Raw genomic sequence first — 26,201 nt, forward strand, 5'->3', positions numbered from 1 at the left:
AGTTGGCGGCCTGAAATGCACTTGTTTCAAATTCCAAAATTCGTTTACTATAAGTCTCGCCAGAGCAGCGCTAAAGCGCTGTCTCAGGCGAGACCTAAAAAGGGCTGGGGGTGAGTAATTTTAGAGTATTTGGCAAATTTCAACTGGCATTAAATGAACAGCTAGACTTGCAGTTAAACCAACCTAATATTGACCACATTGGTGGGAAGTCAGCAGCTCGAGCCACTAGAGAGCGCATCTTTCTGAAGGGTCTTTTGCATCGCCTCAAGCGAGCTCTGGGAGAGTTCACTGGAGAAGAACGTGGCCTGGAGTATCCTCTCAAGTGGGCTCAGCACTTATATATTCAATAATTTTAAAATCAAAGGACATTGTGCTGAGGGTTCAGGAAGTTAACTATTAAATGTTCAAAATTGATATGGATAAGAAGAATTGCATTGTCCAGGTCAATTTCTAAAACAATATTCCGCATGCCGATGTGAACTATGTGTTGAAAAATCTTGACTGTGTGGTAACTTTTATAAAGATGTTATGGTAATTGTGGTAGGTGACTTTAATTGTGCCCTCTGTCCAAATATTGATGGAAAAAACTGTGGCTTCATAACTGGAGCCGGGCCTAGTAATACCCATGTTTGCTATTCATTTCTGGGGGACTTATATAACCAAGTGGTCTTTGGCAATCATTTAGGATTTGCTAACGAGATATGTCCCATTCCTCTGCCTTTGAGCCACACTTTTAGTGGAAGGGGCTTATTTACTACTATTGACTTTAATTTGGTATCTAACAACTATGCACCCAGACTTCATAAGTTTTGTGTTGATAAGATCTCATTGAGCGACCATTTCCCCTTGTGCCTTTTTCTATCCTTGCCGGAAGGTAATTTTGGTAGGCACGACAATATGGATCATGTTTTATCTAACATCAAACTCAACAGGGTGAATGGCTCCACCCTGCGATGGGACAAGATAGACCCTGTACTAATCACTAAAAAAGGGATCTCCAAATGTAATCGGGCTTTTGAGACCTGCCTGAGTGATACAGCCTGCCCAGATAGCATCTTGACCTCTTTTCAAACCAAGGAAGGTGTTATAAGGGAGGCATTATGGGCCCAGGAATCTAGAAAAGGGAAATCACAGGGATGGTTTGATCCGAAATGTACCCATGCCTACACAAATTTAAAAAACACACTACATAAGATCCCCCGAAACCCAGCAGAAGTGAGGCATGCAAGAAGGGTCTATAGGTCAATCATCAAAGGAAGAAAACTGAATCTGAGGAATGAAGCATGGGAATCCTTGCACACTGTCTTTCTAGCGGGAGACAGTGCGACTTTTTGGAAAATCCTTAAATTACCTTTTTTGATGCTTGAATGTGGCCCCGCAATCGAAATCGCTAGTAGCGAAGAGGAATGGATTAACCATTTCTCAAGGATCTTTAGTGATGGAGGTAGTGCTGAGAACAGGCAAGAGGGTATTGACCAGGCCCCTCTGATTCAGTACTCTAATCTCCAATTTTCTTTAGACGAGGGGAATCGGGCAATATCTATGAGCAAGGGAGGAAAGGCGCCAGGGCCGGACGGGGTCCCTGTTGACCTTATGGGGTTAACTTGTAACCCAGGTTGTTAACGCCAGTGTTTCAGCCCCCTTCCCTTCAACTTGGGCTGAGTCAACAATAGTGCCAATTTTTCGAAAGGGGAACTGCCGGGATACCGGATGTTATAGGCCCATCTCACTATTGGATACCATTACAAAGGTAGTGGGGCGTATAGTCTTAGAACGTTTGCATGTGTGGGAAGAGGACAATAAAGTCCTCTCTGACCTCCGATATGGCTTCCGTGAAGGGCGGGGACCGTAGAGCAGAGTCTGAATTTGCTAATTCTGGTAGGAAAATACACAAGGGCAAAAAAGGGGAGATTGTTTTTAGCCTTTTTGGACCTCACCGCAGCTTTTGATTCAGTAATACATGCGAAGCTGTGGGAGATCCTCGAGGAATTGGGGGTGGACCCGCAAATCATCTACTTTCTCCAACGTTTTTATAATGATGCACAGACACAAGTTAGATTTGGTCTGGGGGCAATTGCACTGCCCCAATCTCCCAAAGGAAGGGGGTCAGGCAAGGATGTGTGCTGGCCCCCTTCCTTTTCAATCTTTACATTAACGGACTGGGCGATGCACTGCTTAAAGATAATAACGATTTCCCCCAGATAGCTGAGCGCCCCATACCTGCCCTCCTTTACGCAGACGATGCCGTTTTATTGTCACACACACAAGTAGGTCTGCAAAGGGTCTTGGATAGTTTCTTTGGGTTTATGAGTAATCTTGGACTGAGGGTAAATACTTCCATGATGTTTATAATGCGGTGTGGTCGGGGAAGCCGGAGATGCAGGGACATGTATTTAGACTAGCAGAAAATAGAGCCTACAAGGAGATTTTCTTACCTGGGAATACTTTTCGACCAGGATGTTTCTTGGACCCAGGCTATATTAGGCAGGAAATTAGTTTTCTCAAGAACTACTACTGTGCTCGCTCATTTTAGTAGAAAGATGGCAGGAGGCCCCCAGTGGAGCTCCTGCAGATGTACAAAGTGAAAAGCACTACCACAGTCTTGTATGGGGCAGGGCTCTGGGGTTTTACAGACACACATTCCATACAAGTAGTCGAAAATGCGTTTCTGAAGTTTTTATTGTCTGTTCCGAGTAACACACCCACATACGCCTGTCACGCTGTGCTTGGTATATCCTATATCTCTGATCTAATAAAATTGGAGCCCGTTTTACTATGGCACAATACCTGGTCAAAAGTGGAGCCCTTACTAAATAGGGATATCCAAACAGATTGTTTAAGACTGGAAGGGGCTTTAAAAATTCCATGGTTAAGGTATGTTCGAGATTTTATGAAGGACCTTGGCTATCTGGAATACTTTACCAGACCAAATACCATGTCATCTGTAAATAGAAAGGACCTAAAGAAAGAGGGGCTTCTATTGTTGGACTCGTTAAGATTGTCTGGCGAGATTGTCAAGCCCAGTATACAGCAAAATCAAATGATTTTAACTTGTTTTAACATCCAACCATACTTAACTGTTGTACCTGGAATTTATGACCGGTTTCTTTTGACACGATTTAGGTTCAGAATATTCCACAGAATTGTAAGCTTCCCAAAAATGTACGACTGGGACCGGGAATTGAAATTGTGCTTATGTGATAATGCTTCGGGTCAATCCACCATCCATGTACTTTTATTCTGTAAATTTTATAGCGATTTAAGAATTTTAAAAACTCTGGGGATCAGACAGTGTCGACCGGCGTTTATTGCTTTACAATATCTAGATAATGTCCACTCGGTCGGGAGAATATCAATGTTCTTAAAAAAAGTTGTTAATCTAAGGAAAAATCTTAGTATATGACTGTGGACGTTTCTTTTGTCTCCACACATGCATGTTCTTTTTTAATGATTGTATGAACTAACAGTTGTTTTATACCTCAACTTATATCGTGATCCCTTTTAAAACTAATTTTTATATGTAATATTTGTATGTTTTTATCCGCTTTTATGATTGTTTGAATCATCAATCGAATAAAGCTGTGATTGAATTGAATTGACCACATTGTAGTTTATGAAGGAACAATGGATAAGTGTTATATTTTCTGGTTAAGGTTCATTGAAAAATTATATTTTCAACCTTGTCGTGGATGTAACCATATGTTCTATGGCCTTTTCGAGATCACATGAACTTAAAGCATTGTAACATTGGAGTTCATTCCAAGTAAGTGATATGTTCAAAGGATTCCATGGCTGTAACCAGTGCGGCTTATGTTTTGTGCAGGCTTTGATGAGTTCAGTGCTGTGGACTTCAGTGGCACATTCTACGTCAATACAGATCGCGATGATGATTATGCAGGATTTGTTTTTGGATATCAATCCAGCAGCCGATTCTATGTACTGATGTGGAAACAGGTCACACAAACATACTGGGAGGAAAAGCCATCCAAGGCCTATGGCTATTCTGGAGTCTCCCTCAAAGTGGTGAACTCCACAACGGGCAGTGGAGAGCGCTTAAGAAATGCCCTTTGGCATACAGGAAACACCGCTGGGCAGGTAAGTGGATTAAAGAAAGACCGAGCATTTTAATTTTTACATATACTTCCTCCAAAATGTCCCGTAATGATGTACCATTCAATGCCAAGATTCAAGTTTTATACAAGTGGGTTTAAATTCCCTTTTTTTTTTTAAATGTGACAATTGGCTAGATGTACTTACTGACCTACTGTTCACAAAAAGTAGTTGCAAATTCGGCACTGGCTTTTTGCAACCAGTACTTTATTTTTCGTACTAATAGGTTGGTTCTCAAAATCAGGAATCAGAAAGGGGATTCCAAATGACATACCTAATTATTATTTGTAATATTCATTAGGCAGTTAGTAATTTCTGCCCCCCCACCTATAATTAGAAACAATCACAGGGATATTGACCTGCAAGGAACAACAGATCACAATCATTGAAATTATATTCCAAAACAGAAGTTTTTTTTTAAACCATTGTGAATTCCTCAAAGGAACTGGGCTTTTAAAAAGAATTAAGTTCAAAAATTTATATGAGAGCAGGTAGTAATTCATTGGACCACCGCCTGCTTCTTCTGAAGCTGTTCCCAGAGCAAAGGGGGTCTCACCATTGCAAATCTGTCCTCTTCCCAACTTGGGATTCAGTAACAGACCAATGGTTTGTGACTGGAATTAAAGCCACAAACCACTGATACAAAGCTTACCAAATCAGTCAGTTAATAATCTTGATTCGGCATATGCCATAAAAGTAGAAATATGAGACATGCAATTAATAAATATAAGCATTAGCAATTTCAAATATTTTAAATCAATATTCATACAAATCATAAACTGCATTTCATAGGGTACAGTGGAAATTGTCAGCCTGGAATTAATTCCATAAATCTGCATAGCGTTTCCTGATTGCTAGTGCCACTCATATAAAAATGTATGACTATGGAGCAAATATCTATTGTATGTAATTGCTGCAGTAAATACCATGCCGACCTTATGTTGTCTCATTTTGGCACTACATAGCCAAAAAGGAGGTCCATGGGTCTGAATACAGTGAACAAAACAGCATAAAGTGAGTTGTTTTTTGTTTGGAAAAGTTATCACAGCGGCACTGGAGAAGATCATGTTGTCAGGTTCCTTGCAAAGGGAAAACTACCTTAAAGTACACTGTGCATAACCTGAAGAGAGTCACATAAAAATTATAAGTGGGATTCACAATCCATTCTAAATAGGGTTCCATTCCACTTGTAGTTGACACCAAGGGGTACCCAACTGCTGTTTCCTTATACTGTGCTCTCTCCAACCGCAACTTCAAACAACAATCAGGGTATCTTTGTTCAACTGTGTTTTTAATAGCTAAGTGATATTGAATGCAGATTTTTTGTCTTCCAAATTGGATAGTCCTAAACTTGTCACAAATGAAAGTAGCAGTGCCTCTGGGAACCGACAATAATCTACTAGTAAAACCATTTTGGGCATATTGGAGAGATCCCACAAATGGTCTCCACATGTCGCTACTGGGATGCATTACCTTTTTAAAATATTTACCATTTCTTTCACAGGTTTGTGAAGTACTCTATGCGCAAACCTAAAAATGTCCTCAATAGTTCTACTGAACTGCTGAAATTAGTAAGAAATTATAAGAATCCCAAAATAATATATTTTTTAATTCTTATCGAGCTGTACTTCCCCCATGCAATAGGAATTGGTCATAGTATTTGGTTGCCCACAAGTCATAATATATCATTTTGAAAGATTCACATTCAAATTCAAATCTTCCATGATAGTTAAAAGGGAGCCCAGCAAAATCTGTAGACAATTGGCTGTACAAGCAGTAAGGACTGCATCGTACCCATACAGTAACATTAGTATGTGCTGGGTTCCCATTCGAGGCATATCCTCTCCCTTACATAATAAGTGGTTATTTATCCAATTTATGTAGAGTAAGAATAGGAAGGAGGCCAAAATCCACCCCAGTCTCACACCATGAGAAGTTCCAATTTGGGAGGTACATTCACTTAGTAAATCATAACAGACCTTAACCGATGTGTTGTAATGCAGGTATCTTATTAAGGTAAGCAATTACTTTTCCACCCCATCTGTTCCATTAAGATCCAGAGTATTGAGTTGTTTACTAGGTCAAAAGCACTAAAGAGATCTATAAATGCTAGGTGTAATCACCCTTCTTCACCATGACATATTTCCCCACTTGGAGGTACAAATTGAGATATTGTTCTACAGTACCCATTCCTGGTCTAAAACCATATTCTACCTCTGTTAGAATGTTGTGTTCCTCAGCCCAGGCTTCCAGACAGGAGAGAAGTACCCGACCCATGATCTTGGCACTAGAATTAATCAAGGAAATCGGTCGGTAGCAGGACGGTGAAGACCTATCACCTTTCTTTTTAAGAGGCATGATAATAGCTGTCCTCCATGAGCCAGACATGGGGTCTATCACTGTGGTGTTTATAACATTTGTTAAAAGGGTGACCATCATTTAATATATGGTTTAAAAATATCAACTGGTACTCCATCTGGCCTGGGTACTTTCCCCACGATACTCTTTTGAATTGCTAATGCTATGGCCACCTCTGAATGTCTAGTGAGTTGTAGAAGCCCTCTAGATCATATAAATTCAAATGCACCATGCTATGTAATTCGATTTGGTGATCCTCCCTATACTCTGACTGAACAATTGTTGAAAAATGGGTCACCCATAAGTCTGCTAAAATCAGGGACTCAACCCTGGTCGATCTTGTCCTATTTCATTCTTAACCCTTTATTCTTGGACTACTCCATCCCATGTGATCTTTATGCTGTTCCCCTTGATTTTGTGATTGGATTCCATACAGCAGTGAGGGGATTGTGATTGCTAGAGCACTTGCTAGCAATTTTAAAATCCACAAGTAGAGGGGAAAGATCGGCAGACATCATAATAAAACCAATGGTGCTCCTTTTGGAGTTTCCAGTGAACGTTGGGACAAGAATGCTTTCCTTGTGGATTATATCACTGGTGAAAACTAAATTATATTTCAATATTAGTCAATTTTAAGCCTCTCCATAAACCGGATCTTTAAAATGAGCCGCATTTTCATTCTTCGAATCCTTAAAACCATTGCCTGACTGCCCATTATGCTCATATTTGGGGATATTAAAATCCTCTACCCAGATTAATAAAACAACAAATAGAACCTTTCTAAAAAGCTATCAAATTGATCTATCACATTGCTAATGTTATGATTAAATATTTTAATACAGCAATATATCACAGAGGCATTTTAAGGCATCGATGACGTGGTCAATTGCCCAGGACCCCCACCTTACTAGGTGCCCCTGGAAAAATAAACTTTCTTTATATCTATCTCACTTCTGTCTATTTCCTTATCTCAGCATCTGCTCAATCCTACCTCTACCTCTGAGTCTGTCTCTCTTTTTCAGGTGGCTTCCTAAGGAATTTGGGGTTCCATGAAAAGACACGTTGTTAGACCTGGCATCCTTGGCGTGGTTACCCCTGTCTTTTTGCCTCTACCTCCTTCATTTTTAATGCTATGCTGGACTTTGTTGTTGCTAGTTTATGTACTCTGGGCACTTAATCAATGATGAGCAGTGCTAAAGTGCAAGTGCTCCCTGTGCAAATTGTAATTCTGATTGGTTATCCAAAATTGGCATATTTGATTGGCATATTTGATTTACTGGCACGTCTTAGTAAAGTACACTGTGTGTGCCCAGGGTCTGTAAATGAAATGTGTTGTAACCTGCATAGAGACACTAGTAGCCTTGTAGTGTAATTTCAAGTCTTCTTTATTAGATCCACGTCAGGGCATTAACAATCTTAGTTCCGCCAGCTCTAGTCAGGTACTAGCCATGTACCAGCCATACACCAGCCCCACCAGAAGCAGCCTGCCTAGCTGCTCAGCCCATCTCCAACTGTCATCCACACATCCCCACATCCACTCAGGCACTCAGGCATTCCACGCATCACAGTCACACCAACATTCCATAACCAACTCTCACACTGGCTGAGCAGCTAGGAGGACCTAGGCTGATTACACATAAATGTAATACTTAGGATATAACATTATCCCTTTCCTTTACATAAAAACAACAATAGCAAATATAAAGGAAAAAACTATACAAAAGTAAGCAGTAAAATTCATAACTCCGGGATGCAACATAAAGCAAAACATCTCAGGAGAATGAACAATACAAATCCAGGAAAAGATGGGAAAAATAAAACATCAAAATACATGTGCAACAATATACCACATCCTCCCCCATAAAAATTATAAAAACATTAAGAAGCGTAGTGTAGAGAAAAAAGTACAAATAGTAATATAATGAAACAAGCTGTAAAATACTATACTGTAATGCTAAAGGTAAAATACCCCGCAACACCTATCCCAAATACAAGAGAACTACCAAGATATGGGACTACGATCCATAACACTGTGTGAGGGGCTAGCACCCAAAACACACACCTTAGTTGTACCTTTGTTCTGCACGCAACTGTAAATGGGGTATACCCTAGTTGTACATTAGTACTGCGCACAACTGTAAATGGAATAGAAACCCATATCCAACCCTGTGAAAGGGTTACACACAATAACTATAACAATGATGGGACAATTACCCAAACCCATCCCTCCTTTGTGGGAACACTGTGATAACCACCCACTAAAACACATGCAGAACCCATCCTTTGAGCAAAAACTGTGGAATCACGAAATACGACACTATAGACAATGCAATTCCATTACTGCAGAGCACTGTATACCTGTGCCCCATGCCGGTGAGCAAACACTCACCCAAGTTGTGATAGGTCAGGACTTCCCCTACGTAAGGGAATAAAATGCACAACAACAACCAAAACGCTAGAGTTAATGAAAAAAACACATGAGCTATAGCATGAACATGCTCCTTCCTTAAGACATTTGTAAACATTCTTAAACGAATAATAACTCTTCCCTAAAGTGACACTAGTGTGCAATGTCACACAAATCATCGCTGCACTATGGAGACACAAGTACAATGTACGCCACCTGAAACCAAGACTGTTACAGAAGGTAAAAAAAAAATGGAGCTTGCACAATTCGAATGCCATAAGTAAAAACACATTTCAGATCTAGAACTCCAGTTCTTGACAGCACTACATGTTCAATCCGTGGCACGTAAGAGTCACAGGGCACCGCAATACCCATAGCTTAATAGATCCAAAATGAAACAGTGAGCAAAAGTGGAACTTCACCCAAATTAACCAAATCGAAAACATAACCCCTGGTCCAGACGAAATGGGTGGTCTTCAGAATGCACACATCAATTATTTGCTCTGGTGAAACATGAGGTGGACAAAAGATGACACAATCCAAAGGAAAAAAAACAACTCCGACATACATGAAACGGAGCATCAAACCTAAAAGGGATCACTCGTGGTAGACTCCTCAACTCGTTCAGCCGCCGAATCCCACGTAGTCAAATCCACACTTGTTCTTGGAAACGAACTCCGTTTTGTCCCGAACTCCATATTGACATAAAGAAAACTTTATTTCCAAAACCAGAAACAACGTGGATGGCAAAGCACAATAAATTGACCACAGCCGCCAAACACAAGATAGCGGCACGTCTTCGCCGTCGCTGCAGAGTGGCTCACGGTGCGTACATGCACCACAACATCCTATCAGTCGAGAAGCAGCGCCAGAGCCGAGGCAGCCCTGCACGTCAGAATGCAGATGACGCAGGGCACATCCCAGGAGAGACCACACGCGACCAACCAGCAGGAAAGAGGTAGACGCGCGAGTTGTTTGACTCGTGCCGGGTTTTAAAAGATACAAGACAGTTAAACTGTTATCGATGCGAGGAGGCCTCAAAAGCAAGAAAAAAAAACAAAGAATGGAAAGGCCTCACCGTCATTGTCTTGCTCCTAGTTGACACTTCAGACAAATCGTGGCAAACAAAACACTGTGTAGGCAAGACCCCAAGCTCACCTCAAAAAGGCTCATGTGCAGATTGTAAGTCAGATCTTGATAACGCATGATAACGATAGATGTGTCCATATCTCCCCCACAGAAGAATCCAGATCCATACGCTCCTAAACAGAGAGATGTAACATAACACCTCTCTTCTTGTGCCCATGTGTAGAATTTGGCAAACAATGCGTAGACCGCTTGATGACCACATCTGACCAAGCGCTGAGATTTCACAGGACCATTTGTGTATCAGACCTCTAGTAAAGTACATAACTTCCTAGACACACAAGTTCCAAAGCACAAATTGCGTAGAGCCACATCTGTCACTGCACTTGCTGATTTCACAGGTCCATATATTATAACTCAGATGTCAGATGTAATTAGTGCTTTCCATGCGTAACCAAGACACCAAACTTGGCATAACCATAACTGCTCCTGTGTGACACATGTGAATACATTCACTGAATTAGTCTTTAACTTGCCTTTGTGCAGCCACAACCCCTTTACCCCATAGAAATATCCAAGCAGCACATACAAAAGGATGTGGTAGGGTGAAAGATATTTCAGACATACCCTAACAAACAGACCATACCTGTGGTCAAATCCATGGAGCACGATCTGGCTGGACACACATGGTTGTTGGGGCCGTCCAATGACATGGACACTGGTGGGGCTGGCTTGCCTGTTGCTCCAACAAGCCTATCTTTATTGTTATGCAGTTAATTTCTTCCAACAGGATGCTCAAGTTCCTTTTGGTCTCTTGGTTTCTGTAGTCTTCAGTTTCTCTTAGTTTCTGTTACAAACGCTTGAGTCCTGGTCTGTTCGTCGCCAAAATAATGTTGTACCCTGTATAGAGACACTAGTAGCCCTGTAGTGTAATTTCAAGTCTTCTTTATTAGATCCACGTCAGGGTATTAACAATCTTAGTCCAGCCAGCTCTAGTCAGGTACTAGCCATGTACCAGCCATACACCAGCCCCAACAGGAGCAGCCTGCCTAGCTGCTCAGCCCATCTCCAACTGTCATCCACTCAGGCACCCAGGCATTTCACGCATCACAGTCACACCAACATTCCATAACCAAGTCTCACACTGGCTGAGCAGCTAGGAGGACCTAGGCTGATTACACATAAATGTAATACTTAGGATATAACAAAATGCTACTAGTGGGCCTGCAGCACTGGTTGTGCCACCCACATAGGTAGCCCTGTAAACGTGTCTCAGGTCTGCCACTGCAGTGTCTGTGATTGCAGTTTTTAAATGCCATGTTGACCTGGTTAGTGCACCCACATGCCAGGCCCAAACATTCCCTTTTACTACATGTAAGGCACCCCTATGGTAAGCCCAAGGTACCCCCATGGGCAGGATGAGGTGTATGTGAAAAATAGAACATGTAGTTGTGTGTTTTACATGTCCTGATAGTGAAATACTGCCAATGTTGTTTTTCACTATGGCAAGGACTAGCTCTCTCTTTAGAGAAAGTGTAACTCAATTGGGAACAGCTAGAGATTTGGAGTTTGGGCTCTCTGAGCTCAGAATTTAAAACACATCTTTTAGTGCAGGTGGTTTTTAAACTGTGTGTTTGAAAATTAAATTTTTAGAAAGTGACATTTTCTTATTTAACCATCTTGTGCCTTTGCCTGCCTATGGGGTCAGCGCCTGGTTGGAGCTGACAGGGGCCGGTTTCTTCATTCACTCTAGACAGTCACACAAAGGGGGTTGAGGTGTGCCCTGCATATCCTGATGGCCCATCGCCAGGCTGGTGGGCCTTCCTGGCTAGAGTGGTGGGAGGAGCTGTCACCTGCACCTGGCCTCTCACAATGCTGTCTCCACCCCCTGGAGTGTGTCTATATCCAAGACCAGGCAAAACAAGAACATGTGCACTACAAAGACAAACCTTTGAATAATACCTACTTCAAAGGCCAAAAGAGGTATAAGTATTGGACCTAAAACTCCAGCCTTTTAGAACACTTCTGGATCAAGAGGAACCTCTACCAAGGAGAAGAGCAGAAGAGCTGTGAGGAGGAGTACTGCCCCTTTTTGGTGTGTTGCTTTGCTGGGTTCGCCTGCAGTTGCTGCTTTGGAGAGGAAAGGGACTGGACTTTGCTTTGTATCCTGCCTGTGAAGTTTCTCCAAGGGCTTTTGTGTTCTTGCCTCCTGTTGGAAGTCTCAGGGTCATCAAAGACTTCGTCTGCAGCATCCTTGAACTCTTTTGCTGGGGATTCTGATCTGCCAAATCCAGTTCTGGGCCCTTGGAGGTTGTTTCTGCTGCAAAGACCGTCTCAAATCCATTGAAATGAATGCATTGCCCTTCGAGCATCTGTTTTTCCAATGCAGAACCTTAGTGCGGGAGAAAATTCCACACACTGCCACCATGCCACCAAAGAAATCAACGCCGTGCCTCTCAGCTGCCAAAGAAACTGCCGCAGCATGAGCTCAGCACACTGTGTCTTCGAAATCTGAGACCCCGCACGGACTTTGATACAGGTACTGCTGTGTGGCTGAAAGAATCGACGTATTATGGGACCGTCGCTGAATAATTCGATGTAGCATGTCTTACCGATGCCACATCGATCTCCAGTACATCTGTACTTCCACGCATCGCACCTGTGCATTACGTTTATCAGACACATCACCTTCAGACCAGAACCGTCTCGGAATCAATGCACCGTTTCCACCTACAATCTGAATTTGATGCAACACTTCTCCTGCGTGCAGCAAAACTGATGCATCGCTGCCTCAAGGCTTCAGGAATTGACGCATCGCTGTGTTTTCCAACGTCCTCCTCCTCTGTGGCTGTTTCCCCTTGTGGATTCTAATTAGTTGGAGGTATTTTGTGTAAAATCACCACATCCATAGAGTTTTATGAACAGAATTGCTTGAAACCTTTTAAAAGTGAATGTTTGAGTTGGGTATGTTAGAATTTTGTTTTTTTTGGTCTTGTTTGGTTTAGATAAAGATACGTTATTTTTCTAAACTGGTGTGGTGTCCATTTGGAGTGTTTTCACGGTGTTACTGCGTGTGTTATGTTATGTAAATAATTATTTACAGTTTGCCTCTGAGATAAGCTTGAGTGCTTGTGCCAAGCTACCAGGTGGGTGAGCAGGGGTTATTTGGGTTTGTAACTCCTTTATCCTGACTAGAAGGAAGGGTCCCTACTTGGACAGGGTGCAAGCCACTGCCAACTAGAGACCCCCATTTCTAACACATTTCAGGTGTTTTTGTGTTAAGCCTGTTTCTGAAAGTTTGTTTGACATCATACAGGTTTCAATTAGCAGAAAATGGATAGTAAAATTACAAATAAGCGGCCACAAATTGTCTTGCCCAGGGTCCCAAAAATTAATAAGATGACACTTATATATTGGTTTCTTCAGGAAACAAAAGTGTTGCCAAGAAGTGTGGGGAAGACCAGACTTCTGATGCTCACAGTATAGGAATTTAAAAAGAGATGAACATGGCCAGACCTCCATTGGCCCTGCCAGCAGCTTACAGTAAGGCTCACTGGTCAAAAGTGCAAAAACCATCAATGTGTAACTTTTCTTTCATCTAAGTCTCTTAACAGGATATAATATCAAATTCACTAATATACGACAACAAGTTTGGATTTCCAATCTTGGAAGGTGCCCCTTCAGTGTTCCATGTAATAAGACTTAAACCCCCTGAGGATGAAAGAGTCTTTTTATCTGTAGAGCTCTCAATTTCAGCCTGGGTGAATGGGAGTTTTGGATTGGAATATAAGATTGGTTCTCCAGCTAGTAATTTTGCTTGTTTGTCTATGTATGGGATAACAGTCATTAATTCATATTCAATATTTCAATTGGCTTAAAACTATTCCTGACAGAAACATGATAGCAATCCTGTATTCCAGCTTGTGGTCTCAAATATCTCCCATAGTTAATACCGGTGATTGTTGGGGGAAGATTTAGTCTATAGAAGAAACTAAGGTGATGTGCTTGTATTCCATCTTGTGTTTTTGCCAGATAATTAAGATGTTTTATTTATTTATTTATTTTTGATAACTTTTACCCTTGCCAATCCTTTGCAAAGGAGGAGACTACGGACCCGCAACATGGGTGGAGAAAAGGAAGGTGCTGGGTCAAAAACACCATCCTCCTTCTGGTATATCTCTCTCAGACAGCGTCCAATATTCCGGCGGCTGCATAAAGTGTACTGGGAGGCCCTTGCAGCTGAATCAGAGAGTTCTGTCAGCGTAATCATTTGACAGTGTTTTCTTATTATTATCTTCTTGCTATCCTTAAGCCACTCAATGGCTTCAGTTAGCCCCAGCCCAATTTTGTTATATATCCCAGAATGTTTTCCTCTTTTTAGACCGATTTGCCAACAAGTCCATTCTTGACATATAAAACATGGACTCTAACCATTTTGCATGCTGTGGCATTGTTTCACTTATCCAGTTGCAACAGATCTCCCTTCTGGCAAGCAATAATGCATAGAACAAAAAAATACTAGTTACTCCTGACACACCCTCCTTCACCCCAAAGATAATTTGTGCAAGGCTTACCTTTATCTGTATACCCAAAATACCTGTGAGTGTTGATTCAACTTCATGCCAGAAAATTTATATTTGATTACATTGAAAAAACAATGTAATCAACAATCTGTCCCTTTTTCCAGGCCGCACTTTGCACAAGCAACTGGCTTTCCTTTCCCCATTTTGGACAGCTTCTCAGGTGTTATATATGCCCTACGAAGTGAGAAAAAATGGTTTCTTTTAAAAAAAAAAAAGCAGGCTTAACAATAGTCTAAAGTGTACGCATCGATACTTGCCAAATATGTTGTAAATTACAGCTCGGCAAACATCTGCGCCATAGATCTTCTACCAGGGTGAATTCTCCGTCGATGGTGTCCTGTAACCAGTACCAGAAGGAGACTTCTTTCACAACTGGGAGTTTGCTGGCCAATTGTTCCTCCAGATTTCTGGCTACACCCAATGATGTTTTTCGAGCCTGCGCCCAGCTCTTGAGTTGCATATACTTAAAATGGGAAATGTTGTCCTTCATAAGATCTTTTATCTCACTCCATGTGATTAGCTGTGCATCCTGCATAATCTCATCCCAGACAAGTACACCCGTCTCGCTCATTGATAAAGCCAACATATCCTTAAGGCATCCAGGTGTTCCTGGAGAATCCCAGATTGGGCCAAAGAAGGAATTGTAATCTCCTTCGAGACGCCTTCTTATCGTATACCACACTCTAGTAAGTGCTTGTGGTCCTTTTAGCTTAATCTTCTTGAAAAATGTTGTTCCCCCTAACTTGAGGAGAAAACAGCAGGTTCTCCTTCTGCTCACTTTTATCATTGCGGAGAATATAACTCCGACATCCGTGTCATCTGGGGTTCAAAAAAGCATTCTAGAGTTGGTGATTTGGAAAGCCCATGCGTATAACTGGATATCCGGTAATGATAGTCCCCCTTTCTCTCGCCATCTCCGCAACGGTTTCCAACATATCCGGACCCCTTTATATGCCCAAATAAAAGAGTTTATCGCCTGTTGGATTTTGTCTATTGTTAATTTCTCAAAATGAAGAGGTATGGTGTTAAATAGATAAGTGATGTTTGGCAAAATCACCATCTTGACCAAGTTGACTCGTCCAAAAATCATAAGAGGACGATGTACCCAGCTCCCTATAAATTCTCAGTCGGTTAATGTCTAGGATTTTACTTATATCTTCCACAATTCTAATCCCCAAGTATTTCATATCCATTTTAGACAATGGGTTATCTGCCCTCTGATTCCAAACTATAATTTCTGTTTTGGCCTCATTTACCTGGTAGCCTGAAATTCTACCAAACCCCATAGCTATCTGTAAGGTGGGAGATAGTGCGGCCTCTAGGTCAGAAGTGAAAATTACTAGATCGTCCGCATTTAAAGCATCTTTCTTCTCCCAAGTCCCCCAACAGAAGGCGGGGATGTTAGTTGTTGTCCTCAATTTCTGAGCAAAGGGCTCTATGTAGAGATTAAATAACAGAGGGGACAAAGGGAATCCCTGTCTTTTGCCACTTGCCATTTTGAAAGTGGCAGTTAGGTTCCCGTTTACTAGAACTCTCGCCGTGGGGCTTTGATATATTAAATATTCCGCCCTATAGAATTTATCACCTAGCTTCAGTCTCTTCAGAATAGCAGATAAGACCACCTAACCCTGTCGAAGTCCTTGGAGGAGTCTAACATAACAGAGAGGGGGACAGAATAAGCTGTTGTCACATCAATTGCTCCAATGAGCCCATACATTAATTCATGGATGTGCCTCCCCTTAATAAATCCCTTCTGGTCCTTATGGATTATCCCCCTAGCAACCTTGCTTGGTCTCCCCGCCATGATGGTGGTAAATATTTTATAGTCTGTGTTCAATCGGGATATTGGCCTATATGATTTGCGGTTAGAGGGGGCCTTGCCAGGTTTTAGGATAAGGGAAATTGTCACTTCATTCCATGATCTTGGAAGTTGCATCCCATTATCTAAGATCTCTCTAATTACCTCTGTCATGAAGGGAGAACATGGCGGCCGATATTTCTGCAGGTCGCTAGGTCCCACTGAAGCGCACCACCACTACCATCACAGACGTTTAATGACCCCCCCCACCTACATGTATCATATGTGCTTTACAGAATCGCTAGCTCCGAGTCCGATCGCAGAAGCATCTTGGAGGAGCATCTCTCCGCAGAAACAGAATGGGGGAAACTGCCGGCCTCACTCCGCCCTGGAGCTGTGGAAGAGCCGCAGGGTGGCCATGCGTGTTCTTCTCAGGAGTAGTGAGAGCAGCGTCAGCACAAGCGCTGCTCCCCAAGCGGCAATCCGAGATCTGGGTGTGACTGTGGGTCCCCACGGTAGCAGGAGGAAAGCTGGAGAAAAACCTGGTAAGGTTGCCATAGGGGAAGACTGGAGTTTTCAAGGGCTAATGTGCAAGTGGGAAGGCAGCAGGAGCAAGGGTACAGGTCTGTAGAAGGACCTATTGTCACTCCAACAGAGATAGCTTTAAACCCAGAACTAAGTGCCCCCCCCCTCTCTTGACAAATGTTATATTACCCCTCTTCTCTCAAAGCTAGCATGGAGGGACCCAGAACTAAGTGAGAAGTGGACCAGGATTCCCGAAAAGGACGAAGGGGTGGAAAAAACAGGAGGGAGATTCTAAGTCACAAAATTAAAGTTACCCCCTCCCTGATGACCTTTTTTAAGGTTCTCCCACCTGTAATTATCCTTAAAGGTAAGTAAAAGGGCATGGAGAGGCAATCTAAGAATCCAGAAATGCTTGACCAGGGGGAGACTGCCCATTCAATGAAGCCACCAAATAGAAGGCACATCAGGAGGGGTGGCAGGTGAGAAAGGGGAGGCCCGCAAGGATAGAAATGCGCTTGATAGCGACAGGGGTACTCCCTCTTCAGAAGGGCCCCCCAAAAACTGTGTCGACCAGGAAAAAGATGCTGGTACTACTGGTACCGGGGCTGGGGGAGGGTTCGCTAGAGGATATGTTTGCCTCACTCTCTGGAGACATCAGAAACGGTTTCGCTGTATCGGAGGCAAACTAAAGCAAGATATGCAACTTTTGGGAGGTTCTAGAGAAAATAATAGACTCTCTGGCAGTGAGAACACAGACACTGGAAACTAGTGTTGGCTAACTAAGGGTGGGCCTAAAAGACAGTAAGAAGGAGATAGCACTGCAGAGGGTGGAGCAGGCACTGCAGGAGAAGGTGGAACAGTTGGAAAATAATTCTAGGAAGAGCAACCTGCGTATACTGAATGTTCCCGAGGGAAGAGAGGCGGACAACTTGAAATCATTTGTGGCTTCATTAATAAAGTATACGCTCCAGACAGAAGAAAGCGAGGCAGCAATAGAACAGGACATTCAGCGAATACACAAAGATCCATTTAGGAGAAACTCAAATAGAGCAAAGCCATGGAAAATCCTTCTCAATTTCCAAACGTACACCCTGAAAGAAAAAATACTCCCTAGGTGCATTGAAAATGAAAACTCTAAGGGGGAAGGATTTCTCTTTTGAAATTAGGTCAGATCTGGCCCTGATCACCCTTGACAGACAATAGGAACTCGGAGAGCAGCTCTAAGACTTTCAGAAAACAGGAGCTTCGGCACAGCTGAAATTTCCAGCTGCCCTCAGAGTCATGCATAATAACAAAATGTGCTTTCTGAAAACTGTTAGAGGGGCCGATGATCTCCTTGAAGTAATTAAGAAGGGGGGTACTCAGAGACTGACATATAACCCTAGAAATGAAGGAGTAGGAGATAAAGTGAGGGGGTATAGGGGGTGGTGTTTCAATCTATGTAAATATAGGTGCTGGTGTGTAACAAGGGGCTGAAAATAAAAATGGGGCCTGTGTTGGGTCCAGTAGGAAGTGGGGAAGGGGTTATCCAAGGGGGTAGGTAGGGGGCACTGGGTGGGGAGCATGAGGGAATAACAAAAAGAAAATTCCTCAGACACCTCAAATAGACAGAAAGTAGATGAGTCACAGTATGACGGTCAGCATACATATTGGAAAGATACTGTAGGAAGATGACACAAATGATGCAGATACTATCATGGAATGTTAACGGGCTTCGCACAAGGGGTAGAAGAGATAGGATTCTACAATACCTCAAAGATTGCTCTGCACAAATTCTAATTTTACAGGAAACTCACTTGGTCAAAGAAGAATATATGAAGTTGTTTAAAAAACAGAGATGGGAGGGAGGAGCCAAGATGGCGACCGGAACGGCAGCGTAGGCTCCCGGCTCCGTGAACCTCCACTTCCCGCACATATATCCTGCATGAGATCCTTAGCCTGCGCTATATCCCCGTGTTGGTGAATGAGAGCGGCAACCGATCGTGTGACTCCGAAGTTTCTGGCGGAGGTACCGCCGGAGAAATGTCCATTTGAAGTTTGCGGCCTGTGCAGCCCTGGAACCGGGACCTCGAGTGGACAACATGGCCGGGCGGCAGTTCAACAACAGCGGCTTTTGGTGACTGGGTGGAGCCGGACTACCGGAGCGGTGCGAATATCGGCCTACATTTCGCCGTGGTCGTTCCTACCACTAAGCGTAGCGGAGCGAGTGCATGCCCGAGGTGGCAATTTCAAGATTCTCCGGTGATTGCCTCAGCCTTCGCCGGTGAGCTGCCCGGACGCCGCCCGTAACTCGCCCTGATTCTTGCGGGCTGCTCCCGGATTTTCGCGGGCGCTGGTCCGTGGTGGGGATGACTGTTGCCCGTGACCACACACCGGATAAATTTTTGCCTGCCCCCGGAACCCTGTTCCCAGTGATATGGAACTTCGAGGCGCTTGTCCCTGAGTCCCGGTCCCACTCTGGGTTGGACCTACCCGGCGGCCATCTTGATAGGACGAGGTCTACCATCCTGTCCACTAGGTCGCAGCAAGATTGGGAGTGTGCAACTATGAGGAGCGTAGCAGAGCGAGCGCCGGGGGCTGTGCTGGGGTACGGTGACCTTCTCGAAGCTCTCGGTGCCCTTCATTCCACCTTGGTTCACGGCGCCTGGGTATTAGGGAGTAAGCTTGATGGGGTGGCATCAGCGTCGGAACAGTTGCGGCCTGCCTGTCCCCAGGTACACAGGGACTTCCTACACTGCACACAGGAGGATAGTGTCGTGGCCCCCCCTGTGAGTAACGAACAGCTGGAAACTCCGGACAGTGAACTAACGTGTGATCGGCTGGCTGTGGGTCTGGTCTGTTCCGGAGGTCTTGGACCTGAGTGGGGGGTGGTGGCCTTGTCCCGTACGCGGCCTCCGGCGACCCAGGCAATATACAAGCAATTGTCGCCTGCCCTGGCTGATTCCGCCTTCCTGGACCTTGTGTGCAGTTCAGATCCTGGGGCAGCACTGGGAAAGACGACCCTCCATAATGCTGACTGTGTTGGTATTCAGAGACTTCCACCCTACCTGTGTGTGTCGCTTCCTGGTCTTTTTTGGACGCTCCTCTTCCTTGTAACATTGTACATGGCACTGGGTCGATGGGTATGCATGGGTGGATTCGCAAAGAGTGGCCAAGGATGAGGCTAATCCTTCAGAGGTGGTCATTCAATAGGCGGACGGGCTCAGGGGTTGCGTGCTCTCACGGCATAACTGTTAGTGTAATAGGTGCATAATGCTCCCCATTTTTCTTTGACATGAGCGATTTTGTGTTGTTTAGTGTTTGCTTTGGGGGAAAACATATTGTGCGGGAGGGAGAAGCCGGGGGCAGGTTTTGAAGGCCCTCCTCCAGTTTATTAATACTCTCTCTACCCCCCCGTCTGGTGGGGTTTCTTTTCTTACTCCTTTTTCTCTGTTTCTTCTATATTTCGGGTCTGGTTCCGGGGCGACAGGCACACTGCTGGGGGGGGGGGGGGGGCCGTACTCATCTGCAGAGGTGCAGGGTGGGGGGTTGGGGGAGGGGATTCTTTAGTCTTTACTCCCCTTTTTTCTCATGGCCTCCTTTTTCTTCTCTTATTCTTCTTGGTCTTTCTTCTCTGGGATCAGAATGGTAGAACTCCTTCGTTGTTAATCACCGCATTTTCGTGTGTGCCACACTTTCCGTGGTGTTTTCTGGGTTTTAGGGCAGGGGACTGCAGGCGCAAATGGCCGTGATATTCCTCCACATCCTGAACTTCCTGTTTCAACGCCATTGATTAGATAGATTGCTGTTTATTGTTGACGTTTATTATTCTGCCTGTCATTTTTCGCTGCTGGGAAACTGTTTGGCACCTGATCCTTCCATCCTCCCTTATTATAAAATGAAAACCATTTGTATCCTGGTCTCCTACTTGGGCTGCTCAGTGGCCGAGAGTGTACTAGCATGGAGATTCTGCTCCCCGAGGTGCTGCCTGTGATAAAATTTGATTTCTGTTACTCTGACTGCTTAGCGGCCGGCCCCGGGGGTTGTAGGCCCATACTTGTTATTGGTTGAAATGTCAATAAAGGTTTTTCAAAAAAAAAAAAAAAAAAAACAGAGATGGGTACAGCAGGTAGGGTGCACCGAACAGACAGCTAACATATGAGGGGTAGCAATAGTCATTAAAAAACAAGGAGGGTGCGTTAGGTTTTTAAGTACACAGGTGGTTAAATCCGTTAGATGGATTATAGCGGAGTTAAAAATAGAGGACCATCCACCAACCTTAGTAAGATATTATGGCTCAAACCAGGATGACTGTGAACCCTTAAAGGTAGTATTTACAAACTTACTGGATAATGGCAGAAGATTTTAATATCATCATGGATCCAAAGTTGATTATTACTGTAATAGTAAAGCTATACCCACTCCGAAATCCCAGGCTTTTTTGAGATCTATGAAGAGTCAGCACGCTCTTAGCAACTTATAGAGGGAGAGGATAGGAGCTCTGCAAGGTACATCATTCCATAATAAAAAATATGGGCATAGATCAAGGAGCGATTATTTTCTGGTAGAAGCGAATCTTAAACAAGAGGTGTTAGACATCAAGTATCTTCCCGCACATTTATCTGACAACTCAGCAATATTACTAACAGATAATTAGGATGTTGTCGTAGATATTTAACAAGCATTGGATTCCTGAAGTTTATCACTACACAATCCCCTTTTAAGTTCTTACCAGTTTTTCCGATCCATCCAACTCTACTCGTTAAGAGGAACTCATTATACAAATCATCATGATAGCCTGCTTTGGACCTTAACTATTGAGCAGTCTTACATTTTGAGGCCAAGCCATCCTTATTTGACCTAATTGTTACCAGCGGCACTTCTTCTAGCAGAATCACGTAGGGAGCACAGTCCAGTGGTAGTTGCAGAGTCTCTTTACAGGTAGAATATTTCCTTACATTTTGGGGAGATAAGCGAGGGTCCTTTCTTGCATTGCACCCCTTTTATCTCACACATTACTTGGTTGCAAAGCCAGCCTGGGGGTTTTCTCTATTTCTTCTCTTCATTTTTGCCAATACTGTGTGTGTCTAGGCCCACAACTGGAGTTACAGGGTCTATATTTCCCAATTATTGGGTTTTACCAGCGTCACTCCTATCTTTATAATCAGCTGTTGCACATGGTAAATTTGCTTGTGCCAGTGATTGCTTTAGAAGGGCCATAATCCTGGCTTCCATTTTAGTGCAAAAGTCAGTTATTAGAGAGTCTGTTCTCATCGAAAATTGTTTGCAAAGATCTAAAATATTATTTTGTGCATCCTTTATTATCTCATTTTTGTTGTTATTCTCCATCCCTCCATCTGGGAATTGTTCACCATGAAGGCTTGGATTCCTTGCAGCCACAACAGTGGACATTGTATGGGTGCTAACATTCTAGGTGCTTTGGCCTTAACCTCCCCTCTCTTCATTTTTAGAGGTGGTGGGTTTGCTAGTATTGAGATGTTATCCCCAGCATTATCTACATTTTCCAGGCTGATACATGAGGTAGAGGATCTGAGCGCATTGAGCAATTTTGTCCCTAACTTTTCCCGTTGTATAGCTGTTTCAGCGCTTTTCTGAGGATTCTTACAAATCACGTAGCTATTAAGTACAATAAACACTAGTTCCAAAGGGGGATTGTGAGATTTATGCTATGCAACATCAATCCTTTCCTCCACATTTTTATGATCAGATGAAATAATTCCCATTATAATAGTGAGATAATTAGCAATAGAGGTATTTTGGGCAGAATAAACTGCTTTTCTCCCTTTCAGGGATATGGCCTTTCTTTTTCCCATGCTTACACTGAGAACAGCGTCAAAAGAGGGGAAGCCTACCTTGAAGTCAAGCAGGTGATATTGGATTTAAGTATCACAGCCATGCGAGGTGGCCCAACCTAGCCTTTTCGAGGCGCAGACAGAGACACTCCCAGGCACGTCCTTTGTATCGAGCCATGCAGTGATTCATGAAAAGCCTACATAGCACATTAGTTAGCTGCCGCAACGCGTGACATGTGGGAACCTGGATACTGGAGTCCTTGGCTGCAGGTTGTAGCGTCCCACACAGCGGGTCCTCTGGTGATTAAAGAAGTGCTTGCACAGCGAGTCTGTTACCTCCCGACACCCACCCCTGGCATATGGGAGCCTGTTTCACCAAATCACAATTGGGAAGAAGCACTCCTATAATGCTGTTGTCATTTGGTAATGTATTTTAAACCCATTTTGTGATATGGGCAACGTTTCTCAAATCGCAAGATTATCGCAAAATTAGGTTTGTACATATTTAAAATTGTTTTTGAGGTTGGATACTCTGTATTTTACTGAATTATATGGTTTGGCACAGCAAAACCCTTTGTACTTATGGCACCATGTGAAGATAAAGCATAAGACCCATTTTGTCTAAATTCAGACTATACACCTGCTATGTCGCTGCCAAACTAATCGAAATGAAGACGATTTAACATTTTATTTTGCTTCAGCATACTGGAGAGGTTTAGATACAATAACAAAAACCATACAAGTTTAGACTACTGAAAAGGTATGACAGGGGTGTGTGCTCAAAAGCTGAAATTATTGTTACATTGTTTAAACTACATTCAAAACTGTGGTTACTTGTGAAGTTAACAGCACAAATATCCTTTTTTTACAACACTGATCAACCAAACCAGAGGAAAGAAAACTGTTTCTCATGATGAAATTCTCCAACTTGCATTAAACTGACAAACAGTGCAAAAATTAGCATTTTTTTATTTTTAGAGTTTAACATAGCGCAATCTCGACCCGTTGATATTTATATGCTCCGCATTGATGGAAAGTGTATCTTTTTTATCTTCAGGGGCCATATCAGGATGGAAGAGCATCCTCGGTCAGTACCTGTGCACACGTATGCTCAGTGCAGGTCAGATTGTGTACCGGTTCAATAATCAACTTGAAAATTCGTAATCCTAATCGTAATCAATAAAGCAGCACAGAGACAAATGGTATAGATGGCTGTTTGGTATCATGAATTAGCAAGTTAGCGCCGATATGCTTGCCACACAATTTGTTGGCCTCCAGGAGTTTAATGAATTAGAAGATCTTACTTGGAATTTATTTTTGTTTTTAATTTTTCCGAACGCTATTCTGTTTCCCTCATTTTGAGTGCGGGTTTTAGTAGCTGTGATTTCCCTCCTGAAAGATAGTATTGATACTGCAGGGTCATTATTTCACAGCTGCAAATTTCTAATTTTAGTCCTTGGAATTAGGAGTAAAAATCGAAATCAGTTTGCATAATCATTTCCACATGTTTTTTTTCTCATTTCAGGCACTTTTCCCTATTCACATTTCGCTAGCGTTTTCCTGGCAAAATGTAAGAGTGGGATTTCCTACTGTCTCAATTCAGCACCAAATGCCTGTTTAAGGCAGAATCGAGATGTATGCACAACATGTGATGAGGGATCATATGTCTTGCGAAAGGAGAAGCTTTAGTTGCATCGCCAGGTACCAGAAGCCTTCTTTGAGTTTCTGATCCTGCCACAAACTCGTAAACCATGCAGTTTCCTTTGACTCTGGTGAATGTCAACTTGGATTACAGAAATGGAAGCTCATCAAGTGAGGAAGTGGCCCATTTATTAAAATAAATGAACAAGTCCTAACTAATGAATTCAAGGCAGTGATCATTGTGTTCATTGACTTGACAATCTCAAGAGTCCCTTCAAAGAGAACATACTTTTCATTTTTACTGTGCTCTTTTTAGTCAGATTTTTGTCTGGTTTCACTATCACAGATTTTCTGTAATGTCTAATGTATTCTTTCACAAGTTATCTTTGTGACATCTTTCTGATCTGTCTGTGAGTTGCATTTTTGGAGGAGAATTGTTAAGCAGCTTTTAAAAATGATATAACTCTCTTGTGAAGTTCATCCATGCAACTCTGTTTATTTTTTAGGTGCGTACCTTATGGCATGACCCCAAGAATGTTGGCTGGAAGGACTACACTGCATACAGGTGGCACCTGACTCACAGGCCTAAAACTGGTTTCATTAGGTGAGAGACAGTTTATTGCATATGAAATATTCTAAAAATATGACCTTTATGCTAATAGGTTCTGTGTATTAATATAGATTGGTCAAGATGGTATGGACAGAAAGCAGTTCCTAAAAGTTCCTAAAAGTTGCATTTTCCGTTCAAAATGCCATATAAATGTTCCCTCAATTACAGTAAAAACTGCTGGGCAGAATGAAACCAAATTCAATGTTAAGAGGTGTAAATGTGTCCCTTTGCTGAGTCTGGTGTGAATTCATTCAGTAGATTTTAAGAATTCTGAAAAAGAAAATTCTTGCCTGCCATAATGGCTGTGCTTTGTAGAGTTGGGATCTAAAATTTAATCACAGTGGTACAGAGGCTGCTTCCTTTTGTCATTTTTAGGATCTCAAACCTGTCAACCTTGTTCACAAAACTTGTGTAAAATGTTTGTGGAGCCCATGCAGGAGCAAGGTGAGGATGTGGCCTCTTATGGAGAGATCCCAGCACATCACTGAGGATTGAAAATGGCCTGTTTTCCCCAAAAAAGCAACAATAAAATTCCTTTCTTGTGAATTAGCTTACTGTCCTCATGAAACAAAGATTCATGAACCAGTCCTCCTGATTCATAAAAATTGCTCAGGTTAATGTTGGGAAACTTAAGCACACCATAACACAGCTAAGGCCAGGGCAAATTCCTGAAAATAATTTTGCACCACATAAATGACAAAATTAAACCCCACGGTTAATGAGCCTGTGTTCCTTGTTTAGGAACCAGTATGAGCATTTAAAAAAAATCCTTTGCAGTTTGGTTAGCAAAAAATTGCTCACTGCATTTCAAGAAAAGGAAAAATAAGACACATGAAGACTGGACAAGAGTCTTTGGGCACAGGGCTTTCATTCGCCCAGGGCATTTTGGACAGTGCTGTACATAAGTCACTCCTTAAGGCTATGCACTATATGTATTGTATACTATGGGCTAATGAATGACCAAAGATCCTGCCTTTTGACAAGTATATGGGCATTACACCTGTCTCCATCAAGTACTGAAGCCATGGATGTAGAATACGTGACTTGGAAGAAGGCAATGCCTTGTTTTCAATGGCCACATCAGGGGAGTCTGAATAGTTGATACGAAGTAAGGGGTACTGGGCACAGAGTATGACCAAACGTCAGACCTCATACCTAGTCCGCTATATACTTAGCTGTGGGTAATGCCAAGTAGGTACACGTGGAATGGTTGCTGGGCATGGGGCATGTACAGGCAACAAAACGCTCATTGATTGAGGCCACAGGCTGTGCCAAGAAAGTACTTAGAATC

General features: G+C 42.8%; 1 protein-coding gene across 2 annotated transcripts in view; it reads left to right on the forward strand.

Moving 5' to 3' along the window:
* The window catches only part of THBS2 (thrombospondin 2), a 556,651-nt gene that overhangs the window by 456,953 nt on the left and 73,497 nt on the right, over window positions 1-26,201 (forward strand). For both annotated transcript variants that reach the window (XM_085612109.1, XM_085612110.1), the window contains exons 19-20: window positions 3,824-4,095; window positions 24,807-24,904. In XM_085612109.1, the coding sequence (XP_085468235.1) occupies window positions 3,824-4,095; window positions 24,807-24,904 (370 nt within the window). The remainder of the gene's footprint in view (window positions 1-3,823; window positions 4,096-24,806; window positions 24,905-26,201) is intronic.

Source organism: Triturus cristatus, chromosome 6, assembly GCF_964204655.1.
Source record: "Triturus cristatus chromosome 6, aTriCri1.1, whole genome shotgun sequence".
NCBI classification, from domain to species: domain Eukaryota; kingdom Metazoa; phylum Chordata; class Amphibia; order Caudata; family Salamandridae; genus Triturus; species Triturus cristatus.